Raw genomic sequence first — 13,834 nt, 5'->3', positions numbered from 1 at the left:
CAAAGATTTAGTTTAAGTTTTAATTTATTACTTGCTTAAAGACACATTCTTGATAGGTGTCGACAAATTGAAATAGACAAAGCCCGGGCTTCGAGCAATACTAACAATTGTGACTTATCAGTATTTACTTGGCTACCACGGTGATAGAACAGATACTGGGTACGGACAAAACTGAGGATAAAACTCATTCATGGAACACTATACCTACCTTCAGAGTTAATAACTCTATTAGATCTTCATTTATTTGAGACCATTCGCTTCTGCTTTTATCTACTTAATAATTATACTTCAATCCTTGTATTTTGAACAAATACCACGCTCAGTTACTAAAGATAATAAATATTGCGCACAGGCGGCTGCTATAGTGGCGACAGAGTTTAAAAGTAAACAGAAAACCACCACACAAAAATATTGAGCGTTGTACTAATTTCCAAAAAAAATCTATTTTTTGTTTGAAAACTAACTTTTAAACTCGAGTTTGACGTCTTAACATCTCGACCCGGAAGAGGAATTGTGGACTGCTGTCGGGAGTCGACAAGAACAACTGCCATCTTCGAACTTTCAAGTGAGTACTCCCTAATAAATTGGAATAGATAAGAGAACATCTCAATTTGAGGGGAATCCTCGAAGGCATAGAAAATAGTCAGGTGCGAATCGACCTGAAAAAGAACTTGGGTGACGATGATGTGACTTTAGACAAAACTTTAGAAAGAACACTACATATTGAAGCAGTGTCGAGAATTGAGGAGGAGGATAATGAGCCGCGGGTTTCTGCCATCCAGTCGAATGAAAACACACAACTAGTTAATTCGATTAACGATTTAGTGCGAACACTGCAGACTAATCAACCTAATAGGCAAGAGAATTAAAAGTTTTCATCGCAAGGAGCGCGGCCAAAAGAGTTTCTGCGCTGTAGTGAGCGAAGTTCAAAAGAGAACGGAGATAGAAATAGAAGTACTAATAGCTATACCAGAAGCAGAGCTGAACATAGACGAAACACTTACGAAAGTAGAGCGCGTTTGCCAACACCGGGAGGTGAGAACAGAAACCGAGATCGATCGCACAAGAGTCGTGCCGAGCAGTCGAAGGCAGTGGTGAGTTTCGAGAAAGAAAAATGTTGCCGTTGCGGTCAGCGAAACCATGCATCTAGGGAATGCAAAAATTGTTTCGAATGTGGGAGCCCAAATCACTTCAAACGAAATTGTCCGTATTTAAACGAGAACTAGCTGGAAATGGCAGAGCTTCATTTTCAGCCGGCTACGTAAAAACCTTGCGTGGCGGAAACAGACAAGTGGAGGCGTTGTTTGCAAAAAGAATGATAAAAGACAAATTGATAATGGTCTTAATTGATAGTGGAAGTTTTGTTAATATTATAAGCGACACACTCTACAAGTAATTGGGGGAACTGAGCCAGATCAGAATGTGCAATAAAAATATAATAGCTGCCGACAACGAGAAAATGCCTGTAATGGGGTCAGCAGATATTCAAGTTCAACTTCAGAAATTTACATGTGAAATAACAGTTAAATTTCTAGTGAACAGAAATGAGATAACGCCTTGTTTATTAGGCATGGAGCTCTTATACAATCTTGACTGTATTTTAAATCTCAGAAAGAACGAAGTTTTTCGCGGGACAATTGGGAAAACATTACAATTGTCCCCATCCCAAAGAACTAATAAGAATCTGTTTTTAATTGCTGCTGAGGATCACGAATTACCTCGTCGCTGCGAGGGTTTCATTAAATGCAAAATTATCGACGAAAAAGGTAACATAACACAGCAAACAGAAATTATAGTCGAACCCATGAAAGAGTTTGAAGACAAATCACACTTATTAATAGCGAGATTGCTGAATGACATGATTGATGACGTATGGGTTCGAGTTCTGAACCCTACATTAGAACCAAAGAAAGTTTACAAAAATGCGACAATCGCATGTGCGGAAAACATTGACAAAAATTCAAGAGTACAACAAAATAACCCTGACAATAATAAAAAAGCATAGGATGAATTTGATTTTGAGAAACACGTGAACTCAAGTTCAATGAGCTTGATGACGCACCCTGATGCTGGTGGAGATGAGGAATTTTTCAAGAACATTAATCGAGCATACCAAATACTGATGAACGATGGGGAGCGAGAAGCGTACAACAATTTCGGGCTGGAGGAGGCAGAGAAAGTCATGAATGACGAAAACTGATACCTAAACTTTTTATATGAAAAGTACAAACTTTTCGTATTTTAAAACGTTCATGCATCAAGAGCTGTAAAATTGGTTTGATTTTTATGTGAGTGAGTGGCAAACTCTATTCTTATTGAGAGGGGGGCAGTGTGAGGGTCACACGTATAAAAAAAGGTGTACTAAAAAACCTTGGGTTTCAAGGTCAAAGATTTAGTTTAAATTTTAATATATTACTTGATTCATGACTGACACAATCTTGATAGGTTTCGACAAATTGATACAGACAAAACTCGGGCTTCGAGCAATACTAACAATTGTAACATATCATTATTTATTTGGTTAATTTACCACGGTGATAGAACCGATACTGGGTACGGACAAAACTGAGGATAAAACTCATTCATGGAAAACCCAACCTACCTTCAGAGTTAATCACTCTATTAGATCTTCATTTATAAGAAAACCATTCTCTTCTGCTTTTATCTACTTATTAATTAAACTTCAATCCTTGTATTTTGAACAAGTACCACGCTCAATTACTAAAGATAATAAATCTTGCGAACAGTCGGCTGCTATACAACTAAAAAGCTATTTCTACAGATCAGACAGCAATGAACAAGTTTTGTTCAAACATAGCCTTGTGGTGCTCTGTAAACTGAATGAGACTAAACGAAGGAAAATGCATACTGGTAGAATTCCAGGAACCGCTCAAGGCGGAATTTGATGGGTAATCCAGTAACTTCTCATCGGCAGCAGCTTCTCATCAGAAACTGGGTTTAATAATAAAATCTAATCTGTCTTGGGAACAAATACTGACAAAAGATGGAAGAAAGCTATTGACTCTCTATACTCATTCAGACGCTTATTGAAATTCTGTATGGTTACAACAAAATTAAATCCTTAAGCCGCTACGTGATTCCAATAGCGATTTACGGTTCCTCTAGATCTCACTATAAAGACCTCACGTTTTTGTACTAGATTTACTTTGAGAAACACAGCGAAACGGATTTTTGTACTGGGATAATAAAATGCTACTGCGGCTCATGCAACCCCGGTGAAAAACTCAAAAACTTCAACTGAAATTGAATAAACTCAACATTCGGTTGCGAACCAATGGGTATAATAATTCCTGAAGACTTTACTACTGCTACTACTATAGCTTTCATTTTTGATACCTAATTGTTCACTATGCCATTGTAACTAAAAATTTCAAAAAAAATTGCTCTTTGCAATTGGGAACTATTGAACACTTCAAAAGGAGGCTAGCATTTTTTGTCTTCGGCTATCGGATGACTGTTTTTATGGGTGGAATTACTTCCTGGCTACTCACAGCCGATGAAAATCCTTGTTTGCTTTTAAAATCAAAACTACTATAACCAATTTAACGCAATTTTTGAGGAATTTGTTTAATTTGACATGTTCTAGTACAATGGTACATTTTAGAACCCGATGCTCCAGCTCTTGATTTCGGAGAACTTCAGTCGATGCGATTCTTGAATACTCAACCAAGACAGAATGGAAACTGGGGAAACCTTTTCACTCTTCATTATAACTTCCGAACCGATGTGCCCAATTTAGCCAACCTTAATTCCATCTCGTTCCAATCAAGATCCCGGACAGATCAAATAATAACGTTTAAGCTATTGTATCGCGTTGAACTACGAAGCACTGAAAGCAGTCCAGATTTCACAGTGAATACTGTCTCTGAGTTTCTGAGGTGTCTGGGAAGTCGTTAGACCCGATTCTTCATACAGGAACTAGGCGTGCCCAGTGAATTTCTGATTGAGTTCAATTGTTATGATTTGAAAGAGACTGTCCTGGATCATTTTTTGACACCCAGAACAATTGATACTGATCAGTTTCACAAATTGATTGAGGATGGGCTATTTAGGGAGTTTCCTGAATTGAGAGTTTTTCCAAAATTTGGGTGACGCGGATATGACTTTAGACAAAGCTTTAGAAAGAGCACTACATATTGAAGCAGTCAAGAGAATTGAGGAGGAGGATAATGAGCCCCGGGTTTCTGCCGTCCAGTCGAATGAAAAAACACATCTATTTAATTCGATTAACGATTTAGTGCGAACACTGCAGACTAATCAACCTAATAGGTAAGAGAATTAACAGTTTTTATCGCAAGGAGCGCGGCCAAAAGAGTTCCTGTGCGGTAGTGAGCGAAGTTCCAGAGGGAACGGAGATAGAAATAGAAGTACTAATAGCTATACCAGAAGCAGCGCTGAACATAGACAAAACACTAACAAAAATAGAGCGCGTTCGCCCACACCGTGAGGTGAGAATAGAAGCCGAGATCGATCGCACGAGAGTCGTGCCGAGCAGTCGAAGGCAGCGGTGAGTTTTGAGAAAGAAAAATGTCGCCGTTGCGGTCAGCGAAACTATGCATCTAGGCAATGCAAAAATTGTTTCGAATGTGGGAGCCCAAATCACTTCAAACGAAATTGTCCGTAATTAAACGAGAACTAGCTGGAAATGGCAGGGTTTCTTTTCAGCCGGCTACGTAAAAACCTTGCGTGGCGGAAACAGCCCAGTGGAGGCGTTGTTTGCAAAAAAAACGATAAAAGACAAATTGATAATGGCCTTAATTGATAGTGGAAGTATTGTTAATATTATAAGCGACACACTCTACAAGTAATTGGGGGAACCGAGCCAGATCAGAATGTGCAATAAAAATATAATAGCTGCCGACAACGAGAAAATGCCTGTAATGGGGTCAGCAGATATCCAAGTTCAACTTCGAAAACTTACATGTGAAATAACAGTTAAATTTCTAGTGACCAGAATTGAGATAACGCCTTCTTTATTAGGCTTGGAATTCTTATACAATTTTGACTGTATTTAAAATCTCAGAAAGAACGACATTTTTTGCGGGACAATTGGGAAAACATTACAATTGTCCCCGTCCCAAAGAAGTCATAAGAATCTGTTTTTAATTGCTGCTGAGGATCACGAATTACCTCGTCGCTGCGAGGGTTTCATTATATGCAAAATTATCGAAGAAAAAGGTAACATAACACAGCAAACAGAAATTATAGTCGAACCCATGGAAGAGTTTGAATACAAATCACACTTATTAATAGCGAGATCGCTGAATGACATGGTTGATGATGTCGTATGGGTTCGAGTTCTGAACCCTACATTAGAACCAAAGAAATTTTACAAAAATGCGAGAATCGCATGTGCGGAAAACTTTGAAAAAAGTCAAGAGTACAACAAAATAAAGCTGACAATATTAAAAAGCATAGGGATGAATTTGATTTTGAGAAACACGTGAACTCAAGTTCAATGAGCTTGTTGACGCACCCTGATGTTGGTGGAGATGAGGAGTTTTTCAAGACCATTAACCGAGCAGACCAGATACTGATGAACGATGGGGCGCGAGAAACGTACAACAATTTCGGGCTGGACGAGGCAGAGAAAGTCATGAATGACGAAAACTGATACCTACACTTTTTATATGAAAAGTACAAGTTTTTCGTATTTTAAAACGTTCATGCATCAAGAGCTGTAAAGTTTGTTTGATTTTTATGTGAGTGAGTGGCACACTCTATTCTTATTGAGAGGGGGGCTGTGTGAGTGTCACACGTATATAAAAAAGGTGTACTAAAAAACCTTGGGTTTCAAGATCAAAGATTTAGTTTAAATTTTACTTTATTACATGATTAATGACTGACACAATCTTGATAGGTGTCGACAAATTGAAATAGACAAAGCTCGGGCTTTGAGCAATACTAACAATTGTGACACATCAGTATTTACTTGGTTAATTTACCACGGTGATAGAACCGATACTGGGTACGGACAAAACTGAGGATAAAACTCATTCATGGAACACCAAACCTACCTTCAGAGTTAATCACTCTATTAGATCATCATTTATTTGAAACCATCATTTATTCTCTTCTGCTTTTATCTACTTATTAATTAAACTTCAATCCTTGTTTTTTAAACAAGTACCAGGCTCAATTACTAAAGATAGTAAATCTTGCGCACGGGCGACTGCTATGCAACTAAAAAGCTATTTCTACATATCAGACAACAATGAACAAGACTTGTTCAAACATTGCATTGTGGAGCTCTGTAAACTGAATGAGACTAAACGAAGGAAAATGCACACTGGTAGACTTCGAGGCACCGCTCAAGGCGGAATTGATGGGTAATCCAGTAACTTCTCATCGGCAGCAGCTTCTCATCAGATCCTGGGTTTAATAATAAAATCTAATCTGTCTTGGGACACAAATACTGACAAAAGATGCAAGAAAGCTATTGGTTCTCTACACTCATTCAGACGTTTATTGAAATTCTGTATGGTTACAACAAAATTCAATGCTTAAGCCGCTACGTGATTCCAATAACGGGTTACGGTTCCTCTAGATCGCACTGTAAAGACCCCACGTTTTTGTACTAGATTTACTTTGGGAAATACAGCGAAACGGATTCGTGTACTGGCATAATAAAAAGCTACTGCGGCTCATGCAACCCCGGTGAAAAACTCAAAAAGCTTCAACTGAAATTCATTAAACTCAACATTTGGTTGCGAACCAATGGGTGTAATAATCCCTGAAGACTTTACTACTGCTACTACTATAGCTTTCATTTTTGATACCTAATTGTTCAATCAAAATTGCAAAAAAAATTGTTCTTTGCAATTGGGAACTTTTGGACACTTCAAAAGGAGGCTACCATTTTTTGTCTTCGGCTATCGGATGACTGTTTTCATGGGTTGAATTACTTCCTGGCTACTCACAGCCGATGAAAATCCTTGTTTGCTTTTAAAATCAAAACTACTATAACCAATTTAACGCAATTTTTGAGGAATTTGCTTAATTTGACATATTCTAGTACAATGGTACATTTTAGAACCCGATGCTCCAGCTCTTGATTTCGGAGAACTTCAGTCGGTGCGATTCTTGAATACTCAACCAAGACAGAATGGAAACTGGGGAAACTTTTTCACTCTTCATTATGACTTCCGAACCGATGTGCCCAATTTAGCCAATCATAATTCAATCTCGTTCCAATTAGGATCCCGGACAGATCAAATAATAACGTTTAAGCTATTGAATCGCGTTGAACTACGACACACTGAAAGCAGTGCAGATTTCACAGTGAATACTGTCTCTGAGTTTCTGAGGTGTCTGGGAAATCATTGGACCCGATTCTTCATACAGGAACTAGGCGTGCCCAGTGAATTTCTGATTGAATTCATTTGTTATGATTTGAAAGAGACAGTCCTGGATCATTTTGTGACACCGAGAACAATTGATACTGATCAATTTCACACATTGATTGAGGATAGGCTATTTAGGGAGTTTCCTGAATTGAGAGCTTTTTCCAATCGGCTCCCAAATCTAGAAAGAAGAGACCGAATAATTTCCCTCTGCTGCGAGCAATACAAAAGGCTATTCGAATACCAGGACGGGGTACCAACTAAAGATTACCTGTTGACCACAGTTGGAATTCACAATCAGGGAACTGCTCTCCTCCCCAGAATCTACACTGAGCTGGCTAAAATGATGATGTACATACAATCACAGAAATTGAAAAACATGATGAGGTTGGCTTATCAAAACGATGAGTATGAACTAAAGCGTTTAGCTGGAAATATGAGCGCCCAGCTACAGAGAGTTCTCATTCGCCCAACTGGTATCGTTGAAGTTGAACCTGATAACCTTAACTGATTCTTTACTATCCGTTGCTACGTAGTTTGACACGCATTTAAGAGAGTAGGAAACTTACTCCCAAATGTCTGCGAGTTCGTTTCACTATCTTAATACACGGGCTCTAGCGTTTCTTTAGGCTTCATCTTTCCACCCTGGAGAATTTATTACCGTATAAGGGATCTAAGAGCGTTGATTGTATGTGGTATGAATAAAAATACGCTCAACATGAGGATCGAGGCAATTCAGAGCTAATCAAAAGCAACGATTTTGGCTGGTAGAATCCGATATACCTAAACGTGCCAATGTATACATACATAGCAACGCACTGTAGTTAACAATGAATACTGTGTGTTTGTGTATGTGCTAGAAAAATTTGCGCGATAAAGAACTCAGGCTAATTTATCCAAAGCAATCTCACGTTGCGTCAACAATATTGGTTAAACTTTAACAAACTCACAAAGTTAGGGTTTACATTGAGACCAAAATTGAATAAATAGTCATTGGAATTATGTAAATTTTTGTGATATTTTCCATTCTAAGACCACCGCCTTTCTTTTCACTTCAAGTAATATAAGTGGTAATAATATTCCTATCCTGCTATTTTAAAACGGGGATATGTGGCGATTGACTGATTGGCCAATTAATGACAATGAACATTATTGCGCATCTACTTGTCTCCTATCACCATGTGTATGTATGTAAATATATTTGCTATTTTGTATCTGCAGTCTAATGTACATAAACATATAGGAAGAAATGTTGTAACTGGAAATTGTATCGCTAGTAAACATATTTGAAAAAATTCAACAAAAAATGACTTTTATCCGTTTTCTATGTGCTCCGAAAGCAAGATAAGATATCAACCTATCCGCCTAGTTTGTGTGAAATTGAACAGATTGCTGAGTTATCTCTGGATTGTAGGTTTTCAAAATTGATAGCACACGATATTCCGTAATGTTAAACGAAATGAAAACGCCGAGAATTTCAGATTATCATCCTCCAAACAACTAATTAACATAGGTTATGTATTCCTCTTAAAAAAGTGATTGTTTTACTCTGAGTAAAAAGCACATATATTAGAAATTTAATTACAAATCCTGCCGTCTAGGGTAGGTAGTTATAAAAAATGTTAATTAGAGAAAGACTTTATAGCACATTTGGCTAAGTCTAGAAGAAGGAGTTTTTCTCCTCCTTATATAGGGCTTTTTGAAAGGATTAAAAAATGAAAGACTCTAAGTATATGTAAGAGTATATTTCTGGGAAGCCTAAGGCAATTAGAGCTCAGAGCCGAGGCCGCTTGCACCCGAGGCTCAGCACGAAATGCCGAAGGCTTCCCAGAACTACACTCTAACTTATTTAGACCTCAATTTCGCTGTCTGAAACTCAAAGAGAGAAATCAATTAAAATTTATAGCAACATTGCAATTCTGCATGTTTCCAAAGCACACTTTTTCGTCCAGTCGCTTTTTTTCTTAGAGATATTTTCATTAGTTTGTTCTATTTCTTTATGCTCTTCCTGCTCACCAAACAAAACCAGTTGTCGTTCCAAATATGATTCGTTGTTGAAATCATCTTCCGCGTATAGTTTCTCATTAACACTTTTCTGCAATCTTTTGACGTTTCATCTTAAGCAAGTTTTTCTTGGAGAAGTTATTTTATTAGCATTGTTTTTCAGACAGCTGCCTTGCAGATACGAATAGTTTTTACCTGAACATTGAATAAGTATCCGTTCGTTTTCTTCGTTCGGTTCAACGTTTCTCATTTTTTGTTCAATTGGATCAAGGGTGATGCTAAGGCGTTTGAGGTTGCTTTTTGCACCGAGTGAGATCGAACATATTCTTGCAAGGCATAGCTACTTCTGTGGCTGGTAATTTTTTCACCGAAACCTCTGGGGTTTTTCACCGAAACCATGCAAGTCTGCATATTTCCAGAGCACATTTTTTCATCCAGTCGTTTTTCTCTTAGAGATAATTTCATTAGTTTTTTCTATTTTTTATGCTCTTACTGCTCGCCAAACAAAACCAATTGTCGTTCCAAGTTGGAATCGTCGGCGAAAAACAGCTTCCGCTTATAGTTTATCATTAATTCTCTGCGATTTCTTTGACGTCTCATCTTGGTTAATAGTTAATCTCGGAGACGTTTTTAGTGATATTTTTTTGACTTAAATAAACCTCTGAAGATGCCGCTTTGGCCCTTAGCTATAGTAGGGACCCACTGAAGATGCCGCATCTGCATAGAAATCTCCGTTTGCATTGTTTTCTGAGTTGTAGTTGAATTCAGAGAAGTGCCAGTATAACTTTGCCGGAGTTGATTTGTTCATTGCAGTCGCGAATTGTTTTGTAGACGTTGGAAGCCAGATTGAAAAAGATTCTAGTTCGTTTGAAGGAGTTCTCAGTTTTCGCGAATCTCGACTTCTGAATTTGAAATTCTCCGCTTCCTGCTTGTCAGCTGTTTTTCCGAGTTCGCTGTTTCTTTTTGAGTTATTGAGCGTAAGTCGTACTCTCCTTTCAAATGTATTCTAGAAGAATCAGATGTGTAGACCCTTGTAAAAAGAAATAATTTCAACAGCATATTCAGCCGCTTTGGTGTTCGTTTCATCGTTTGCACCCTATAACTTGTGAAAAAAATTGGTTAGCACGAGTTCAGGTTTCGGATAATCGGACGTTCAGTTGAGCTTTTGAGGCCATTATCCCTATCTCTGCAACTATCACAATGCAACAACAAATCAGATGAAATAATAACTGAGAAAGGGATTGATATCAAATCGAAAAGACATTAATTAAGAGTGAGTGGAAGAAGAACTAGATGCGCTCACTTGTCTCAACTAGTTAAAAAGGGCCGTCAAGCCGGTTGAACGCTATGCATCGAAGTAATATCTTGTTGACCTAACTAAAAGCAATTTTTGTGAGGTTTTGCCCGGAGCTATAGTAGGGACCCACTGAAGATGCCGCATCTGCATAGAAATCTCCATGTGCATTGTTTTCTTAGTTGTGGCTGAAATCAATGAAGTGCCAGTATAGTTTTTTCGGATTTTTTTTCCTTGCAATTGCGAATTGTTTTGTAGAAGTTGTAAACCAGGTTGAAAAGGATACTGGTTCGATTGAAGAAGTTGTCAGTTTTCGCGTTCAGTTGTCTCGACTTCTGAAATTGGAATTTTCCGCTTTCTGCTTGTCAAATGTTTTCCGAGTTCGCTGGTTTTTTGTTGAGTTATTGAGAGTACAATCGTATTCTCCTTTAAAAAGTATATTAGAAGAATCAGATGTGTAGACCCTTGTAAATTCTACAGCATTGTGGTACTTTCAAAATCTGTACTTAATTGATTTGAATTGTCCTTGTGTAGTCAGAAGTCGCCAATACTATATTAACGTCACTAAAACTTTACCGCAGACTATTAGATCAGGTATTGAGCTTGTTCTCACTTTTATATTTATTAACATTCATTCGCTTAACTTAATTCATGAAATTGAGTTGTTCTCAATCTCTCCAGTTTTACAGTCAGAATAGTTCTATCTGGATTCGAGATAGAATTCAACGTCATCATAATAGAGCTGCATCTGTAGCACTATTGCAGAATAGAAAGGAAAGCGGTTTTCCGACGTTTAGGAAATGCTGTGGATTTCCAACTCGAATCCGATTCCAATAATCTACTACGTACCCGTAGCTCAATTGCGTACCTCCCAAAGCAAGAGGTATCACATGGCGCAGTCGGTAGTCAAAGAACGTGTCGTTCTTGGAATTGAACCCTTTTGGGAAAAACCGACTTTAGAACCACAGTTGCGATGGGAACGTTGGCAGATAATGTTGAAGCTGGCCATCCTTGCTAAAGAGGTTATTTCGATCAATACTCTCCGTGAAGCTCCACCAGACAAAGTCACCTTTCCTGCCGAACCCATCTACGAAGAAAACGTAGAAAACTGCACGACGGAAAGTGAAACAGATAGCAAAACTCGGAATGAACAACTCAAGAATGCATGGCTTATCAGATGTCAGAAAATTGAACTCGCAGGAACATTGTGCGGCCGTATGCCGTGGAAGTTTGTGACAACAAAGCGGTCTCGCCGACTCATGTTAGTCTCGGGATGGAAATACGTCGAATAATTGTTCCCATGAACCAACTCTTCATATTGATCGGATATCTACAAAGGATCTTGGGGAGAGTTTAGATCAGTTATACACAAAGCAGTACAATATAACTTTCGACCGTTATACATTCCTAACGAGGAAACAAAGAAAGGGACAACCAGTCGAAAAGTTCTACGGTTGTCTCCGGGAAATGTCTTTGAATTGCGATCTAGGCAGTCACGAGGAATCCATCATTCGGGACGTCTTCATAGCAAATATGCAAGACAGTGAGATTCAGAGAGAATTACTAAAAGAAACGATATCGGCTAAAAAGGATTTGGAAGTGGCAATGAGTATTGAGATGGGCATACCGAATCAGTTGAAGGTATCTGGAACCGCTATTCACCAGACTACAAATGAAGTCACGACAACAATCATCAACAACATACAAAGTTCATGGAACCGATCTCAACCCTCAACGAGCAATTTCGTCAAACCTACAATTTGTCCTAGTTGTGGCTATGGGTGGTCGGCCACTCATCCACAAAATTGTCCTGCAAGCGGAAAAAATTTCAAAAACTGTGGAATTGCAAATCATTTTGCAAAAATATGTAGAAAGCCTAAACAACCATTTAAGCCGAAGCCTAGAGTCAACAATGTTAATGATTCCATTTTCGAGTTCAGCATCCGTTTGAGAGCAGGTTAATCATATTGATAGATTGCTTCAAAAACAGTATCTACGATGAAAACTTCAATTCTGATTATGACAAATTTGATGATAATTGTGTTGCAACAATCTCCATTGACAACCTTAGAGAAGTAGAGCCAATGAATGTAAACATTTGCACCCGGAATACCAGTAAAAAAGCTTTAGTGGATTCGGGAAGCGTTTGCACCATCATTAACAAAAGTCTTGCGAACGCAATAGTGTCGGATTGTCAAGAGAGCTTTTGGGTACAATCACTAGAAATGCTTGAACTCAAAACTTTCTCTAATGAATTAATTAAAACTATCGGAGTAATCAAGACTTCAGTCAAATGTAACGATTGGGTAGCAACAGATGTTAATGTCACAATTGTGGAAGATGGCCATGGACCAATAATTGGACGAGATCTCTTTTCACAACTTGGTCTCTCACTTAGCCAAATCAAACAAGTCTCAAATGTTGACCAAAATCTATGTTTAATCAAGAAACAGATAGCATTTGATTTTCCAGGTCTAATCTCAAGAATTGGTAAATCAATCAAACATTCAGTTAAATCTATGTTTCATAAAGTCTTTACACCTACACACCAAAAAGACGTAGGGTCCCAATTGATCTTCAACCTTTAATTAATGAAGAAATTAAAAAAAATACCCGATGAAAAACACATCATAAAGTTAAATAGTTGTTCTGATAAAACTTTCATATCACCAATAGTTATCACGGTAAAAAGAGAAAAAAGTTAAGTTGGCCCTAGACTTAAAAATTTCATATAAATCTGTTCATAAAAATAAATATCAGATGCCAAATTTAGACAACTTAATTGACAAAAACAACAAAATTTAAATGCAAACGCATCTCACGAAACAGCATATTTTTCAACTCCGGATTTGAAGTACGCGTCCAGCCAACATAATTTAGACCCGGAAACGGCTAGGCATTGCAACTTAAACATCGTTAGTGGCGAGGGTACTGGTACATACCGCTTCATTACAGGATTTTACGGATTAACTGACATGACAGCAGCATTCCAAAAAGTAATGGACCATACAATAGTCGGCCTAGATAATGCCTATTGTTTTCTAGATGATATTAAAATTGTCAGCCCCGGTTCTAAACAAGATCATCTAAAGTTAGTTAAAAAGTGTCTAAAAAAATTTGACTAAGATAATTTGAGAATAATTTTACCTAAATGTCACTTCGCTAAAACCAA

General features: G+C 37.9%; 1 protein-coding gene across 1 annotated transcript in view; it reads left to right on the top strand.

Annotated features, from left to right (window-relative positions):
• Positions 1–8,680, top strand: part of LOC142347859 (uncharacterized) — a 70,908-nt gene extending 62,228 nt beyond the window's left edge. Inside the window, exon 4 of the mRNA XM_075398996.1 lies at positions 7,055–8,680. Within this exon, the coding sequence (XP_075255111.1) occupies positions 7,055–7,875 (821 nt within the window). The 3' untranslated portion in view covers positions 7,876–8,680. The remainder of the gene's footprint in view (positions 1–7,054) is intronic.
• Positions 8,681–13,834: the final 5,154 nt, after the last annotated feature.

Source organism: Convolutriloba macropyga, chromosome 10, assembly GCF_964194025.1.
Source record: "Convolutriloba macropyga chromosome 10, txConMacr16.3, whole genome shotgun sequence".
Taxonomy (NCBI): Eukaryota; Metazoa; Xenacoelomorpha; order Acoela; family Convolutidae; genus Convolutriloba; species Convolutriloba macropyga.
This window is presented reverse-complemented; position numbering and strand designations above follow the sequence as displayed.